Here is a 17,672-nt window from a genome sequence, read left to right as displayed (position 1 = left end):
TTTTGGGGGTGGGGGACGCCTCCCCAGTTTGTAAAAGGGGGCTGGGCTAGGATTTGCCGCTGGCCAGTTTAGTTGTCATGAGAGGCATGTAGCTATTTAAATTAGTTAAATTAAAAAGCAGTTCCTCGTCGGACTTGCCATTTGCAGGGCTAGAAGTCACGTGTGAACACACTGTGGCAGAGCCTCAAAAATTAAAAATAGAGCTGCCGTGGGAGCCAGCAGCTCTACCCCACTGCCGGGCGCAGACCCAGGAGAGTCGGAGCAGCGTGCCCAAGAGCCGTAGGCCACAGCGTGGTGCCCAGCGGCAGCTCTGATGGCCACATGGAATGCGGTCTGTACATATGAGGAACATCATGTGGCCTCAGAAAGGACGGGGATTCCTGCATGTGCTGCAGCGTGGGTGCACATTGAGGGTGTTGTGCAGTGACACCTGCCCATCCCAAAGGACACAAAGCACTGTGCGATTTCCACTTACCCAGGCTCCCTAGAGCCGTCACATTCGTAGAGACAGAGAGAGGGGTGGGGGTCTGTTGTCTCATGGACACAGGGGCTTGTTGAGGTTAGTTGCACTCGGTACTGGTTAGGATGGCAGACTTCACCCCTTCTAAGTCGTGGCTCTGAATTGCCTGGTGTTGTACCAGGTGGGCCCAGAGTGGTGGTGAGCACAGGCCGTGGGTGGGTGGACTCTGCCCCCTCCAGCCTGCTCCAGCACCCCAAGAGCAAGGGTGCCGTTCCTGGAGTGTTTCCTGCCTCCCCTGCTCCCCCCTAGCCAGGCAGGTGCGGGGGAGGGGCCCTCCTGGGCGCCTCTGGCCCAGGATGCTGCTGAGGAGGGGGTTGCAGGAATGTGCAGGCCAGAGGCTTCCCCAGGAGAGGGAGGCTGGGGCTCTTTCTTGCTTTTATTATTATTTCTCAGCAGGACCCTGGTGGGCAGGATGTTTGGCTTGGTCTGAATTTCTGCAGTGGACCGTTGGTGCCTGTGGAGGGGGCCAGCGGGAGCCCGGGAGGACTCTTCCTCGCAGCAGCGGGAGAGTTCAGGGGGCACCCTCCCCCTGCGCACTGCCAGCGAGGGGGCCGTGGGGTGGGGGCTGGCCCCAGTCTGGGCAAAATGGCTCCCAGACCCACAGACAGATGGAAGCAATTTCGAGTCACGTGGGCGAGGCTGAACTGCTGCCCCACAAGGCAGGCCCCACGGCTGTCTCCAGGAAGCAGCCCAAAGCCACAGATTCTGGGGCCAGATGCAGCGCTGTGTCTTTGTTTATTTAAAGATCCTGGAAGCCCAGGAGGACATTTCTGAGCAGGGATCAGAAGCCCCTGCTGGAAGCCTTCAGGCTTCTCCTTGGCCGGGGTGGGCACAGGCAGCCTGGCGCCTGGGGCTGGGGCAGCAGCGTGGCTTCAGGGGCTGCCTTTGTTGGGGATGGTGCTTGGGAATGGAGATAGTGGGCCCACGGCAGCTCCTGGCAGTCTTATATGCCTTCTGCTCTTCCCTTTTGTCCTTGATTCCGTGGAGTCGATCATTGGGCCCAGCAGAGGCTGAGAATCAGGGAAGGACCTGCTTGTGAGGATGACCGCTCACACCCGCTTCCTGGACTGACTTGGGAAGCCACTCCTCCTCGGTCTCTTCCCCACCGTGGCCTGGGGGGGCCGGGGGAAGAGATGCTGGCCTGCAGAGCTTGTCAGCTGGGGACGTGGGGGCTCAGCCCAGTGGGTGAGGTTGGCTGCAGGGCAGTGTAAACAAAGCCTGCTCATGTCCCTCAGTCCTGGAAGCCTGTCCCCTCTGTCTTCCCTGTGGCCACCCCTGGTCAGTGTCCTGGTGTCCTGGGGGAGGAGGCATCAGATGGGCCGTGTGGTCCTTTCCTTTGAGCTCAGGGTGCTCTGGAAAGAGCAGGGGGAGCTGGGCCTTCCGTGGGAAGAAGGACTGGCCAGATTGTCCTCCTCAGTGCCCTGAGGGGGTGGGAAGTCCCTGAACCAGCTGGGTCAGGGAAGGGGACCTAGGGCATTCAGAGCTGGGTGCCAGGGCAGTGCTACGCAGTGGGTAGAAGGGTGTCTCACCTGGTGGGCACCCCCCGCGCCTGCCCACCTGTGATGGGGTGTGTCTGGAGTGGACAGCCCTGCGCACCCCCGCTGGCTGTGAGCTCCTGAGGTGCCCAGTGACCACCTTCAGGCGTCCTCCCCGACCCCAGCCTCTGACCCACAGAGTGGACTCTTAAACACAGCCTGTCTGACCTGAAGCCCACCCTGGGCCTTGCCTGTGGGTGAGGAGCACCTGGGGCCAGGCACTACCTGGGTGGTCACCTGGGCCAGGTGGGGGCAGGCGCAGGCAGCCCTGGGCACTCTGCCGCCGCCGCATCCCACCCCACCCCTGGGCTGCTGGTGGGTACACAGAGTGGACACACCTTCACGAGGCCAGGCCAGGACGGAGCAATGCTGACCCTCTGTTGCCCAGAGGACCCCCAGGGGTCCCAAAGCCTGAGGCCAAGGAGAGGGGACGAAGTGCTTGCTGCCTGGTGCCTGGCACCAGGGGAGGCCCCATTTGGCACAGTGGGCACGGGGGGGGGGGGCTGAATGCCAAGAGCTGGCTGTGGCCTGTGGGTAACACTGGGACAAGGGCTGGCCTCTCTGAGCCTCGGTTTTCGTCTGAGAACTGGCCTGGGGGTGGGAGGCCTGGGGACACCCCAGCTCTGACACCTCTGCTCTCCTGCAGTCCCCGAGGCAGCTCCCGGCAGCGCTGGCAACATGGCCGACTCCTCCAGGGATGCCGCCCTCAAGCAGGCCTCGGCCACGCGGAACGAGAAGGCCCCCGTGGAGTTCGGCTACGTGGGCATCGACTCGATCCTGGAGCAGATGCGGAGGAAGGCCATGAAGCAGGGCTTCGAGTTCAACATCATGGTGGTGGGTGAGTCCCGCGTCCGCCCGTCGCCCCAGGCCCACGCGGGACCCCGCCAGCCCGGATGTGGGCCAGGCACACCAGCCTGGGCCCCACGCGTCCCTCTGTAAAGTGGTGGCAGCTCTGGCCCCAGCTCCCACAGCTCCCTCCATTAAGAGCCCTGGTAAGAGGGTGAGCGGTGGCTCTGGGGCCGTGACGTCTGTGTGCCTTCTGCTGCCTGTTCCCAGTGGCCTGACGCCTGCCTGGAGAGTGGGGTGTGGGGCTGTAAAAACCCGTGTCAGCAGGGGGAGGTCACTGATCAGGGGGACCCCAGCAGGGTGCAGGCTGGGTGTGATGGGCGGCCTCTGGTTCCTGAGGGCTCGGGGCTCCGTGGGGTCTCCCAGGAGCCCAGTGGGGGTTGCCCAGCTTCTCAGGTGGAAACAAGCCCATCTCTGCAAGGGGCCCTGCTGCTTCATGGGCAGCAGGAGGGGTCTGGGAAGTGCACCCCAAGCACAAGTCTGGTGGGCTTCCCCTCTGTCCTGGGGAGCCACCGGCCCATACCTACCTCTGGGGCCTGGGCATTCTGTGTTTGGTGAGGCCTCCATGAACCCTCTCGGGGCCTGGGTGTCCACCTCTCAGGAAGGGACTCTGGCTGAGTTCGACCAGGCCCTGGAGCCCGGCGGTGGGGGTTCAGGTGTCACTGGACACTATGGGGAGGAGGGAGCCCCGCCCACTTGGCAGGGACGCTGCAGGGTGCTGTGAGCCGGGCTTCCCTGTGTTCCATGCTGGGCACCGTCTCCCCAGAGAGCCTGCCAACCTACCTCTGGTTCTCCTCCCAGGGCAGAGCGGCTTGGGGAAGTCCACCTTAATCAACACCCTCTTCAAATCCAAGATCAGCCGCAAGTCGGTGCAGCCCCCCTCCGAGGAGCGCATCCCCAAGACCATCGAGATCAAGTCCATCACACACGGTCAGCGCCCAGCCTGGGCCCGGCAGCGGGGCCCTTTAAGCAGGGACTTGCTGTGACAGCCCTGGGTGTGCTGAGACTCAGGGACGAGGGGTGTGGACCCCGGCAGGCTGAGTTACCCAGAAGCTGAGTGGGGGGTCGCCCAGATCACCACCCGCTTCCTTGCCTGAGGTCCATCTCCCCAGTGCCACCTTGTCTGCCACCACTGCCCCCGGGGGGACCCCGGGGTTGACCAGGCAACCCGAGGGTCCTGGTCTCCCCTCTGAGCCTGGGGTGCTGTGTTCCTGCAGATATCGAGGAGAAGGGCGTCCGGATGAAGCTGACGGTAATTGACACGCCGGGCTTTGGGGACCACATCAATAATGAGAACTGGTGAGCCTTCCGGGGAGCAGTGAGGCCTGGGGTCGGAGAGCTGGGGAGCCATTCTGGGAGTGGGCCCCAGGGTCAGAACCCTGAGGACGCTGTGGCCATGTCGAGGGCTGGTCCCTTCGGGCCTGATGTGCCTCTAACACCCGTCCTGGGGGCTGAAAACTGTGGATCGGTCACCATGGAAATCTTGACTCCCCCCACCCCAGGTGAAAGGTCAGCATGGGGGCGCTGGGCAGGGAGTTGTAAGATCAGGGTGCCCCACGTCCCTGGGTGTGATAGGAAGGTGGGGGTCCTTGACTGCCTGTCGGGGCCTGCAGAGGGTCCTGCGTGCTGACCTGGGTCTCCACGCAGCTGGCAGCCGATCATGAAGTTCATCAACGAACAGTACGAGAAGTACTTGCAGGAGGAGGTCAACATCAACCGGAAGAAGCGCATCCCGGACACACGCGTCCACTGCTGCCTCTACTTCATCCCTGCCACAGGCCACTCGTACGTCCTGGTCACGCCCCATGTGCTGGTGTGGGTGCCCCAGGTCCCGTGGCCCCGGGCTGCCTGCACAGTCTGTCCACCCTGCTGCCAGGCACAGAGGGGCCGCGTCGGGGACCGTGATTGGCCGCTGTGATGTGAGGGGTCTGTGCCCCGTTCTGGGGAGTTGGGCAACTGATCCAGCTGTTTCAGGCTCTGGCTGAGACCCAGAAGGGAGAGCTAAGGGTGCTTCTCTGGAGAAGACCCTCTGGACTGGGACCCCAGCTGGACACTGGGCTTGGTCCCCGTCCCCTCACCAGCACCCATCTCAGGGGGCAGGGGTGACCCTTGGCCATCTCTGCTCTGACTCTGCCTGGATCCCCGCTTTGGCCTGACTATGACTTATTACTGTGGGGGGGTCTGCTCCAGTGGGAACGTGACGCCCAGTCCTCAGGGCTTGCCAGCCCCCACCTCCAAGCCTTTCCCCACCTGAGACCCCAGGCTCACCAGGCCAGGTGCCCTGCGGGGCAGCCAGCCTCAGGGCTCAGAGCTGCTGGACGCTGGCTCCCATTCTCCCCCTCAGGGAAACCCCTGGCCATCTGGGCAGGGGCAGCTCCTCCACATGGACCTGTCCAGGGCAGCTGGGCTCTGGGAACCTTGTGGGTGAGGTTGCTGGGAGCTGGCCTCACCCTTCTGCTCCAGCTCAGTGGTGCTGTTGGGGACCTGCCCTGCCCCTCCGTGCCCTGCACTCGCCACTTGGTCCTCATCAATGTTGACCCACTGGACAGCCCCAGCTGGCAGTCCGGGCAGCTCATGTCCAGTCCTGGCGGTGGGGCCTCCCTCAGTCCCCTGCTGCAGGGCAGCCGAGTCTCACCCGATTCCTTCCGTCTTAGCCTCAGGCCCCTGGACATCGAGTTCATGAAGCGCCTAAGCAAGGTGGTCAACATCGTCCCCGTCATTGCCAAGGCTGACACTCTGACCCTGGAGGAGAGGGTCTACTTCAAACAGCGGGTAGGACGCTCCGCCTCCACCTGGCCCCCTGCTCCTTGGGGACTGGTGTTCGAGGCAGGCTCTGGGCCTGGAAGAAGCCACCCCAGCCCAGGAGGCACACAGCCAGGGAACTCTTCACGTTGAGGTGCCCGCGCGCCAGCCTGGTGCCTGGGGAGGCCCTCCAGTCTCATCCCCAGCTCCAAGAGCCTCCATCGGGGACCAGGTGGGGGTTTTTCCAGCATGCCTAGGGAAGGACAGTTCACCATGCAGAGACGCAGCTCCTGGAGGGAAAGGGACCCGCGGCCAGGTGCACGTGGAGCTCAGGGTAGATGTGACAGCTGCTCCCTGGACATTCTCCATTGCCTGTCGCGTGGCTGGCGCTGTGGTCTGGGGACAGACAGTTTAACACAGCAGATGCACTGGAGGTGGCTATGCCAGGGTTTCGGCAGGAGGGGCTCAGCAACCCTGAATTCTGAGCTGGGCAGGGGAGACACAGGACAATGAGTGACCCCAGGGCCCTTGGAGGTCCTCAGAATCTCAGGGCGGGCAGGTCCAAGATACCCCTCTTCTACTCAGAAGGCCCCAGAAGAGGAGATTATCAGGGTCCCGCCCCCAGAGCCTGCCCTTCACCCTGAGCCAGCACTGAGGTCACCATACCAGCTGGTGGGCTCAGCTTGCTGCAGGGTGGCTCCAGCTTGCCCCTGGGTCCCCCAGATCACCGCAGACCTGCTGTCCAACGGCATTGACGTGTACCCCCAGAAGGAGTTTGACGAGGACTCGGAGGACAGGCTGGTGAACGAGAAGTTCCGGGTGAGTGCCTCAGCCACGGTGCTGCTCCCAGGTGCCAGGGCTTGCCGCTGGGCATGCGGGGGTGGGGAGGGTCTGCCCATCGAGGGGGGTCTGGGGAAATGGGGGGATGGCCTGAGCCCTGGGGAACTGCCTTTTGGGCTGGGCGGGGAGAGGCCCAGACTCGGGGCGGCTCCTCCCAGGCCTCGGGCCTGAGCTGGCCTCTCTGAGCAGGGGACCAACCCACCCGCCCCTCCCCAGGAGATGATCCCGTTTGCCGTTGTGGGCAGTGACCAAGAGTACCAAGTCAATGGCAAGCGGATCCTCGGGAGGAAGACCAAGTGGGGCACCATCGAAGGTACTCCCCCTCCTGGGCCCTGGGGGAGGGGGAGAATGAGTCTACACCCAGGACACGTGGCCCAGGGCCACTGAAGACACCTGTCACTCTCCGTGGTCCACCCTGAGTGCAGGCTGGTACCTTTTGAAACCCTTTATCACCTCTTCAAAGGCGTCTTCTGGACAAGGTCCACACACACGTTGGCCCTGTCTGGGGCACATTCAGCTCTGGCGGCAGCTCCTGCGGGGGGGGGGGGGGGCTGGACACTTCTTTCCTCTTCTCTGTTCCTTCCATACTCGTTAGCATGGAGGAAGGAGGCCTGGCTTTGCCCAAAGGCCAGGAGAGAAGGGGCAGAAAGTCTCCTTGCTGTGAGTTTGGGCAAGTCCTCCATCCTCCAGAGCCTCGGTTTTCACCATCTATAAAATGGGTACCGTGTGCCAAGAATTCAGCAAATCAGACATCCCACAGACCACTGGAGCTTCGTGGGGAGCCGTTGATTTAAGAAACAGGTTATAGCCAGGCACAGTGGCACATGCCTGTCATCCCAGCAGCTCCGGAGGTCGAGACAGGAGGTCGGAGAGTTCAAAGCCAGCCTCAGCAACATAGTGAGGCCCTAAGCAACTCAGTGAGACCCTGTCTCTAAATAAAATATAAAAGGGCTGGGATGTGGTTCGGTGGTTAAGTGCTCCTGTGTTCAAAAAGAAAAAAGGAAGAAACAGGTTATAATGGCAGGTAGCAGGCACTGGTCCTTCAGGGTGCCGGTCCTTGTTTAATCCTTGGAGCCCTTATCACGAGGTCCCTGCACCCACCCTCCTTTCAGGAAGGTGCTGCAGCGAGGGTCCCAGCCCCGAAGGCAACTCCTCTGGCCAGGGGTTCTCGTCTGCAGGAGCTCATGGAGTAGCACCAGGCCTTTCCCAGGGTTAGCACCCCGAGAACCCTGTCTGCTTGCCCTGCCCTGCCCACCCATGCCCATGCGCCCCCCCACCTGAGTGCCAGCCTTCTGGTGCTTTTCTAAACCAGCCAGTCTGGGCACCTCTCGGGTCTGCACCACGTGCTGCACCTGGTTTCCTCCCCGACTCCAGGGGAGTGGTCAAGTATTGGGGGGCCATCAGAACTAGGAGGCTCTGTCAGGCTTTTCCCTGGACACCTCCCCTAGGCCTCTCCTCCACTTCCTCCCTGCCCACCCCCCAAACCTTGCTCCAGGAACCCTTTTACGAAAATCATGTTTTAGAGAACAGAGACGCTTGGGATCTAAAGGAGCCTTCAGGGAAGCAGGGTGGGGGCACTGGACATAGGCATTCTGCTGCTGCCCCCTGGTGGCCAGCGCCAGGCACTTCAGGCAGCTGTATGTCAGGGCTCAGCTGAGGAGCCCTTTGGCACCTGTAAAGATGCTTACAGGTAGCGATTCTCAAGCCACCCGGCTTTTATGAAGACCCTAGAGACTTCTCCAGAACATGATGGGTCCAGACCAGAGACCTCGTGAGTTGACCAGAGAACCTGCTGCTTGGTGCACCCCTGCAGGTGTGGTCACGAGGTGGTTTTTTCTGGAAGAGGAAGTGGGTGTTGCAGATCACACCATGAGCTCATTTGGTCCTCGCGTCTCTGAGAAGTGTGTGACACTGTTATCCCACTTTACAGATGAGGAAACAGGGTCAGGGAGAGCAGAATAACTTGCCCAAGCCAGGAATCTGATCACTCAGATCAGACTCGAGCTGCGGTTCCTGCCAGCTCTCAGACTCGGGAGACCATGCTGCATGCGTGGGGCCTGCCGCAGAGCCTCCCGTGGGGCCCAGCCCTTCACAGCCTAGGCCCCGCCTGCTGACTCGTCAGGCAAAACCCAGACCGCCAACTAGGGAAGTCCTGCTGCTCTGTGACGGGGCAGACGGGACTGTGGAGCTGGGGCCTGGGTTCCAAATCCCTCTGTGACCGCGTCCAGGCAGACTCGAGTCCCGCCTTCCGGGGCCTGCCTTAGTGGCTACAAAAGAGGACCCTAGCTGGACCTGCAGGGCCTGAGGAGACTGCACTGGCCACCCAGGGAGAGTAGTTTCCCTAGTCCCTTCCACCAATGCCACGCAGCCCCCACCCCTGATGACGGTCACACACACCTGGCAGTGTGTGAGTTAGCCACAGCTATGAGTGGCACCTCGCTGCCGCCCACAGCGCTCCACCTGCACCGGCGTGCTCAGGGGAGCCCATGGATGTGCATGTCGCCCCCTGGTGGCCCCAGAAGTGAGCCCCAGCTGTGCTCACCCCTCCCCTGGGGTCCCCTTGGTCATGTCCCCTGTGCAAGAGTCCCAGGCAGTGTCTCATTTCGTTGTGCCGTTCCTGAGTTCCTGTACCGAGGGTAGCCACTGTCACAGTCTGTGTGTGGGCACTCAGTGCCCACTCTGTGCCTCTGTAGCTGGGGCCTGGGTTTCCTTGAAAAGCCCCTCCAACTCCCACCTCATCCTGCTCCCTGCACTCTAGCCCCCACCTGCCTTCAGGCTGGTGCTGGGACATCCAGCTCTTCCCAGCCATCTCCCTGGCCACCCAGGGAGCAGGGGCCTTCCTATGGCTCTGGACCTGGTGGCAGGGCCATCTCCCCAATAGGCTGGAACCTTCTGGGGAGCATGGGCTGAGTTCTTCCTGCCGCCCAGCGTCCCAGGGGCTGGGATCAGCGCCGGGTGCTGCAGGTGCCCAGGACTCCCCCACCCCCCACCCCTGCGCAGCTGCCAGCAGACTGTCTGCAGAAGCTGCTCCTGGCAGCATTACTGGGTAGGGAGAGGGGGGGGTCCTGCGTGACGCTGAAGCCCCGTCTCTCCCCAGTTGAGAACACCACGCACTGTGAGTTTGCCTACCTGCGGGACCTGCTCATCAGGTGAGAGCCCCCTGGTGGGCGGCAGCAGCCTGGGGAGGGAAGCATGCTCAGGGCACCAGGGGGCAGGCCCTGTCTAGCACCAGGCCTGGTGAGCCCAGGGGACCCGGGGAGCGCCCAGCCATCGGGGTGGGGTGGGCAGGGCAGGCGGCCACTGACCCCGCTCCCCGCAGGACGCACATGCAGAACATCAAGGACATCACCAGCAGCATCCACTTCGAAGCCTACCGCGTGAAGCGCCTCAGCGAGGGCAGCAGCACCCTGGCCAACGGGCTCGAGAAGGAGCCAGACGCTGAGGAGATGTAGACGCCCCCGGGACCCACCGAGTCCCCCACGCCCCAGGCCCGCCCACTCACCCGTCTTATTTCGTATCATTCTCTCCGTTTGTCACCCGTCTCCGCCCCTTTTACACACTGCCGGGTCACCAGAGAAGGCGCATCCCCGTTGCTCTTCACCAGCCCGCAGTCTCCGGGCACGTGGCTGGACCTCGGTCTGGTCCTGGTCCCGGGCCAGCCTCTGGCCTTCCTGAGGGCTGGGAGGGCTGGGTGGTGGGCAGAAGGGAAGGCCCGCTGGATCCAACCCCCCCCCCCCGCCCAGGTCCAGCTCCCGGGGGCCAGAGAGCCACTGTCTGCCCCCTGCGCGGAGCCTGCAGAGCTGGGGGGTCTGTGCTTGGGCCAGGTCCAGGGTACAGGGATGACCACTGGGCCATACTCTGTCCCAGTGGCCACGTCCCCGGCCCCTGTCGGAGGCTGTACCCAGGGGAGGACAGAGCCAGCAGGTGGACCTGGAGCCCCTCCTGCCCCCTACATGTCATGGGACATGACTCAGCACCCCGCCTGCCCCACTGCTTAGAGGTGGCAAGTCCCCGGCTGCCCCTGCCCGCCCATGAGCCCGGAGCAGAAAGTGCCTTATCTCAGCGTCCCTGTGTGTCCCCTCAGGCCAGACGGGCTGCAGGCAGGAGACCTGTGGTGCCCCTCTCCTCCCTTTGCCTGTGGGTGCTGCAGTGCCATCTGGTGAGGATTGAAGGACGGAGGTACCTCCACCCTGAATTTTGGGCATGTCCCGCACCCTGGTGGAGGGGTGAGGGGTGAAGCAGTGGGGGCCACCCTGCGGGCGCAGGAGGTGTGTTTGCACCTGTGGAGTCTGGCTTGGCCCAGATGCTCCGGCTACATTCATGCCCCTCCTCCACCTTCACCAGCTTTGCTCCTGCTCAGCCCTCGCTGCCCCAGAGACCTGGGTACATGGGAGGCCACAGAGCCTGGCTGTTGGTTGTCCTCCATGTTCCTGGGCCTCTGTACCCTAGAGTCCATTTTGAAGTCCCTAGAGAGGGAGAGACAAGGGGTCAGAGATACACAGAATACACCTAGGCTGCAGAGAAAGGCTTAACCGTGACACAGCCTGGTCCCCAAGAGGGGACTGGTAGGGACCATGCACAGCTGACCTTCTGCCTCCCGTTTCAGGAGAAGACAAACCCCTCTGCCCCACAGTTTACATGCCAACTACCGACTTGCCAAGTTTTTGCCCAAACCAAGACTTTGAAAGTGTGCAGCCCAGGGTCCAGGACGCATGGCCCTGCCCTGCCCAGCCCCCATGTCGCCTGGGGGGTTAGCAGCATCCCGGGCTCCGGAAGGCTTTGCTTCCTTTCTCTGTAACCAGATTTTGAACAGTTTTGCTGGGCTGTGTTCCGTAATGGCCTTTAGCTCTGTGCCTCCTGAGAAATTCGTCTCTTTTTGTATAAATAACAAAAGTGTTGAAATGTATTTCCTGAAATAAATGTTTCAAATGCAAACTCAGAGGCTCCGGAGTGGAAATGTCATTTCTACCCTGAGAGTGCACTTCTCCTGGCCTCAGGACTGGCCGGGGTCCACTGCAGGTGGAGAGGGGCTCAGGCAAGAAATGTCAGGCCAGATTGGAACCTGGACTCAGAACCGAGAAGTCCCTGGAGCTGTGGCGGGGAGCATCCTACACCGGACTTGCTCGGAGCCGGGGTCACATCAAGGTGACTCCTGGCGCTGTCCCAGTCACACAGGGCAAGGAAGGGGTAGGACTGAGAAGCTGTCCGCTGTGGAGGAAAGCAAATGGTGGGCCTTAAATCATCCGCCATCGGGGTCTGGAGGGTTTCTGCTGGGGAGGCCCGGAAAGTTTTTCTTTTTGAAATTTATGAGGTTAACTGAGCAGCTGGTCAGTGATCAGCAGTAATTCATACCAACCTAGCATGTCCCCACACAGTCCAGGCCCGGCCGGGCAAGCCTGTCTGTGTGCAAGGTGCAGGGACCGAGGCCCCGGGAATCTTGGTCCAGCAGCCCCTGGTGTGGGCAGAGAGTCCTGTGTCTCAGTGCCTGGTGGCTGCTGTGACAAATAACCCCAGCCTGGGTGAGACTGGAAACGCATCCCAGAGTTCTCGGAAGGCTGAGCTCCAGGTGACGTCGGGACGCTGCTCCTCCCAAGGCTCTAGGGGAGGCACCTCCCTGCCCTTCCAGCTCCTGAGGGCTGCGGCACCCTAGTCTCTGCCTCTGTCCTCACATGGCCTTCCCCAGCCTCTTCTGCAGCACCGTGGACTTAGGGTCCACCCTGAGCTGTATAATCTGGTCTTTCGTTACATCTGCAAGGAATGAGGGTGCATTCCAAGGTTCTGAGTGGACGTGAATTTGGGGGGTTCTGTTCAACCCACTGCACCCCCTTCCCGCCGTCTTGGTGCCTCCGTGACAACAGGGCAGTGCAGGAGGGGAGTGGGAAAGCCTTGAACTTGGACTTAAAGGCCTCCAGCCTCACTCTGCCTCCACTCAGCTGCACAGGGGCCAGGCGGCCTCAGGATGCTCTTGACCTCTCTGGCGCTGGCTCTTCAGGGGCCACCTGACCTCTGGAATCATCTCAAAATGAGTGGACGGGCAGTGGCCACATGGGGCTTTTGCTTCAAGGATTCTGAGGCGTGTCTGGCTGCCAGCATCTGCTGTGGACATGGACAGCAGAGAGGGTCAGTCCACATGGGTGAGGACTGCCAGCCCAGAGCCTCCGTCTCAGAGGCCCTTTGAGCTGCCGTGGCTTTGCTCTTGGCAGGTCCTGCACCTTGACTCCCTCCTTGCTCCAGACTGACCTGTCCCCATTGCCGTCACCACCGTCAAGCAGCACTCTCTGGGCCTGACTCTCCTCTCCAGGGCCCAAGACCCTCTCCACCCCAGCTTCAGGAGTCCAGCTCCTTCCACACTTGGCCGACGTGGCCTTGGCCAGGGACTCCTTACCAGGCCAGCATGCCCCAGCCCACCTCAGTCCAGCTCTCTGACCGTGGACCCTTGTCATCTCATTGATGAAACTGCCCACCAGCTCTGCCCAGCCCACCCCACACCTCCCAGCCCAGTGGGTGCCCCCACCCCCACCCAACCAAGCAGAACCCTGCGGTAGAGCCTCACATCCCCCTACCCACCTTCCTTAAGCAGCCCGTGGGCCAGGCCAGGCTGTCACCAAGGGGGGACTCAGGGAGACCAGGAAGGCCCCAAGAAGGAGCCACCCCCACCTCATGCTGGCTGGGGGACCTCCGTGGGAATGGGGAGGCCACAGGACAGCAGAGGCCAGGTTCCTTACTGCCTCCTCCCCCTGTTCTGAGCTGTTAGGTTTAGAGCCAGAAAATTAGAATAAACAGGCCTTTCCAGACCCGGCCTTGGGGATTTTTGTAGCCCCTGAGCTCAGGGGCCAGCAAGAGCCCATGGTGTGTGTAGTGGGGTGGGGGAGGGTCCTCCGGTCTGGGCAGGGAGCCAGATGGAAATCAGGAGAGTGCAGGCCGGCCTGCTGGGGGTCTGCTTTTGGATTTTTATTTATGGATGCCCCCCTCCTTTTGTGAGTCTTTCTTTTTTGGAACTGGGGATCAAACCCAGGCCACTGAGCTACATCCCCACACCCCCAACCCTTTTAAATAATTTTGAGACAGGCTCTTACAAAGTTGTGGAGGGTCTCCTAAGTTGCCTGGGCTGGCCTCAAACCTGCGATCCTCCTGCCCATTTTTAAACACTACGTTATGACCACAAAAGTAGTAAGGACAATGTGGAAAATGCCAGAAAAAATATCCCATGAAGAAAATGGAAAGGCCCCTTGATGTGGACAATGCCGTCCAGCCCTGGCCCTGGGCTGCGGCCCTGGCCCCTCCTGGCATGGCAGGGTACTGTCTTCAGGGCTGGGAGGAACCGGTTCCTGAGCTTTGCTTTGCTTCCTGCTGGATCTGGTGTTGGGCGGACTTGGGGGTCTTGGGGGGTGGGGGCTGTCCTGGGAGGGAAGAGGCAGTAGCTGCTGGGAGGGAGGGAGAAAAGAAAACCGTTGCAGAGCTCCAGGCCAGACCTGGTGTCCAGCACCTGGGGGGACGCCTCTCCTGCCGCCCAGGTGAGGCTCTCCAAGCAGGGGTCCTGGGGGCAGCCTCAGAGGCCAGCCCTGCGAAGCGCCCTCCCTGCCCTCTGCTCCCCTCCTCGAAGCTCCCCACCCCCTGCCCCTCGCACCCCTGCAACAGGAAGGAGGGGAGAGGCCCCACTGCTGGGCCAGCTCCGGTGTCCTGCTCTGGGATCTGTGCGGGGCCAAGGCATACTTCCTGTGTTGGAGCAGAAACACCTTCCAGATGTTTGTTCTGCCCCAAGATGCTGTCAGGAGGGGCCCGTGAAGCAGAGCCGGCGGTGCGGGGGCCGCTGGCCCTGCGCCAGGACACAGCCGTCACCCATTACATCACCTCCAGGTCTCTCCTGGCAGAGTCCCAGGTGGGCTGTGATGCCCGTCAATACCAGGCACAACAGGCATCAGGACAGGCTTGATCCGTCAGGGCGGGCTGGCCCCTAGACCCCCGGTGCTCCCCCCACCCAGCTCCCTGCTCTTTCCCAGCAGCCCAACGTGGAGGAAATGTCCTCGTGTCTCTCTGATAATGAAGCAATGCCAGCTCTTGATGAAGCGTTTGAAAAAAGAGACGCAAGAACAAAACACAAAGCAGGTGCGGTGGTGCACACCTGTGATTCCCGCGGCTCTGGAGGCTGAGGCAGGTGGACCACAGTTCAAAGTCAGCCTCAGCAAAAGAGAGGTGCTGAGCCACTCAGTGAGGCCCTGTCTCTAAATAAAAGTCAAAATAGGGCTGGGATGTGGCTCAGTGGGCGAGTGTCCCTGAGTGAAGTCCCCAGTCAAAAAAAAAAATACACAGAGTTAAAATTGTTTTAATTTAAAAAGATTTTTTGTGGCTGGGATAGAACCTAGGAAGTACTGTCCCACTGAGCCACCCCCAGCCCCTGCCCTGCCAATTAAAAAAAAAAAATGCATTTGCAAACATTCTTTAGTTTTGTTTTCCCCAAATCAAGCTCACATTTGATAACCACCTGATCCTGTCCATGTCATTTTTTATAACTAGGACTTCGCAGCCAGGCAGCACCCTGCCATGTAAACACACCTAGGCCGCTGCAGCGACGGCTACTGCCCTCTTTGCTCCTGTCAGTCAGCTGCAGTTGGCGCCCCATGGGGACCCTCAAGGCCATTGGCTGAGCCCCCCGTCCCTTCTCGTGGTTGGGTGAGAGGCGGCTGGCACTTGCTGGGCAAACGCATGGGAAAGGAGCCGAAGCCACTGGGCTTGCCCAGAGTCCAAGCAGGGGGACGGTAGGGGACAAGCAGGTGAGGAATCAGGACAAGACCCTCGTCTCTGGTCCCTGCTTCCTGCCTGCCCATGAGCGCAGCCTCCTCCTTCTGGGTCTCGCGCGCTGACCCTACGCCTTACACACAGTTGTGACGCGCAGAGGTCAAGGCACGAAGTCACCCCGCCATCCCACTCTTGAAATGCTCACTCTCGAGTGCTCTTCCACGTAGATGCAGTAGGCAGCTTGGCCTCTCTTGAACTTGGGTCCTGTAAAGAGGTCACCCCGCCTCGATCACCTATGAGGAGCCCCTGGAGGTCAGAGCAGGATGCGCTGGGGGCGAGGGGCCGAGAGCAGATGCCAAGGGCCCTCAGGCACTCCTGGGCCAAGGTGGCTCAGCAAGGTGGGCAGCACATTGTAGAACCAGCTGAGTGCAGTGGCACATGCCAGTAATCCCCCGGCTCCGGAGGTTGAGGCAGGAGGAGGGCAAAAAATGCTGGGGTGTATAGCTCGGTGGCAGAGAGCACCTGGGTTCCATCCCCCACTGTGGCACGGGGAGGACTAGGGTTACCTGAGCCCCCCCCACCTGACGAACGGCGTCCTTCCGCCTGGGGAACGGGCAGGAAGGGGCCCAGCACCGGTGGACTTCCGGCTAAGCCGAGGGCTGCCTGGAGAAGCGCCTACCCGTTCTATCTCTGGTGTCACAGTCACTCCTACACCCCAAAAGGTGGGCACCCCTCCCTTTCCAGGTCCAGCTACGGCTCTGAGCCCCAGTCTGTGCGTCGCTCCCCCTGCACATCTGCTCATGCTCCCCGCAGGGCCTCGGCAGCACGTCCATCAGCAGGGAGGGCGGACCCAGGAGGCACCCTATTTCAGGACACCGGACCCCTGGCCAGCCCAGTGTGGGTCCTTTCAAGAGTCCTGCCCAGCTTCCAGGCACCCAGGGGCTCCACGCATCCCACAGATGTCGGAGCTGCAGGAACACAGAAAGTCCAGTGGAGAAAACATCGTCCCCCACTTCCAGAGAGGACTATTACAAATGATCAGAGGGAGAGGGAGCATGCATAATGAAGGCTCCCACAGCGAGGCTCCTTGAACTGTCTGCCTGATTTAAAAACTAATGACTTGGAGAGTCCTCACAGCCAGGGAGATGCTGCATGTCACCCACCACTGGCCTCCTCCTCCTGGGGCACCAGAGGCATGGGCAGCCGGCTCATCAGTCAGTCCTGGCACATGGAAAACTGCCACAGCATCTCCATCCTGCTGATGAATAACTTCATCAGAGTCCTGTCCCAGGGGAAATCTAAGTCCCCAAGGGGAAAGGGCCAGGTGGAGGGAGCCTGCCCAGGACACCTCCTGGGGATACCTGGGATGCTCAGGAGCAGAGTCACTAGCCCAGCTGCCATTCAGAATCAAGACTTTGTCCAGACTTTGCATCCCCATGACGGAGGCTGTGGATACGCCCACACCTCCAGCTCCGTCATTTGACAGATTTAGTTTTGGTACCGGGACTGACCCAGGGGTGCTTTGTCCCTGAGCTACATCCTCAGCATTTTCACTTTGAGACAGGTCTTATTAAGTTGCTGAGGCTGGCCTTAGTTTCAATCCTCCTGCCTCAGTCTCCTGGGTCACTGGGATCACAGGGGAGCACGCCACCATGTCCAGATCCACTGGATGATTTTTACAGTTCCCATTTCTCTGCAGAAAGTCCTATCTGTTCACACACCCTGGCCAGCGTTCCCTTCACTGGGTCTCTCCACATCTTCATTTTAGTTGATTCAAAGACCTCATCTAATAATTCCAACATCTCAGCCATTGGTGGATCTACTTCTATTGACGATTTTTCTCCTGATTAGGGGGCATGTTTTTCCTGCTTCTTTGCAACTTTTTAAAATGTATGCCAAGCATGATGCTTAAAAAAAAGAAAAAAAAAAGCAGTGTGTAAAATAAAGACATTTCCTGGAGAAAGAAGACGCCTTCCTGTCTCAGGCCACCACTCGGGTCTGATGGGTTGGCTCTGGGCTTTGGTGAAGTCTTCCACCCACTTCATCAGGTCTTCCCTGAATCAAGTGCTTTGGAGAGGAGAGGATCGTGGGAATCGCCTCACACGTGTTTCTGCGAGAAGGCAGGTGGCGCCCGCCTCCGGGTGGGTGTGGTGTCGGAGGGCACGGAGGATGTGAACACCGGACGTGGAGGTCAGCGCTACTAGGCAAGGTGGCACTGCAGACGTGCAGGCGCGGGCGGTGACTGGCCAAAGATGGGAGTGTTGATCCTCGAAGCTCCAGGTGCTGCGTCGCTGAAGACAGCAGTTCTCACCATCTCACGATGGACGCTCTGCCTCCATCTCACCTCTTCAGTGACTTGGGGTGGGGGAGGCGAGGGTCTCAGGCCCCTGCTGCTTCCTCGGATCCCGGATGCTGGCATCCCGTCCTGCTTCCAGCCACAGCAGGCAGAGCCC

At 60.9% G+C, this 17,672-nt stretch overlaps 1 protein-coding gene across 6 annotated transcripts in view; it reads left to right on the top strand.

Moving 5' to 3' along the window:
* The window catches only part of Septin9 (septin 9), a 140,815-nt gene extending 129,393 nt beyond the window's left edge, over positions 1-11,422 (top strand). For all 6 annotated transcript variants that reach the window (XM_076869238.2, XM_076869240.2, XM_076869239.2 and 3 more), the window contains 9 exons: positions 2,702-2,893; positions 3,703-3,831; positions 4,119-4,200; positions 4,549-4,686; positions 5,556-5,673; positions 6,367-6,462; positions 6,700-6,796; positions 9,581-9,632; positions 9,803-11,422. In XM_076869238.2, coding sequence (XP_076725353.1) covers positions 2,702-2,893; positions 3,703-3,831; positions 4,119-4,200; positions 4,549-4,686; positions 5,556-5,673; positions 6,367-6,462; positions 6,700-6,796; positions 9,581-9,632; positions 9,803-9,935 — 1,037 coding nt within the window. In that variant the 3' untranslated portion in view covers positions 9,936-11,422. The remainder of the gene's footprint in view (positions 1-2,701; positions 2,894-3,702; positions 3,832-4,118; positions 4,201-4,548; positions 4,687-5,555; positions 5,674-6,366; positions 6,463-6,699; positions 6,797-9,580; positions 9,633-9,802) is intronic.
* The last annotated feature ends 6,250 nt before the right edge of the window (positions 11,423-17,672 follow it).

This window comes from Callospermophilus lateralis, chromosome 11 (genome assembly GCF_048772815.1).
Source record: "Callospermophilus lateralis isolate mCalLat2 chromosome 11, mCalLat2.hap1, whole genome shotgun sequence".
Classification (NCBI taxonomy): Eukaryota; Metazoa; Chordata; class Mammalia; order Rodentia; family Sciuridae; genus Callospermophilus; species Callospermophilus lateralis.
The sequence above is the reverse complement of the archived record's forward strand: the minus strand, read 5'-3'. Positions and strand labels throughout refer to the sequence as shown.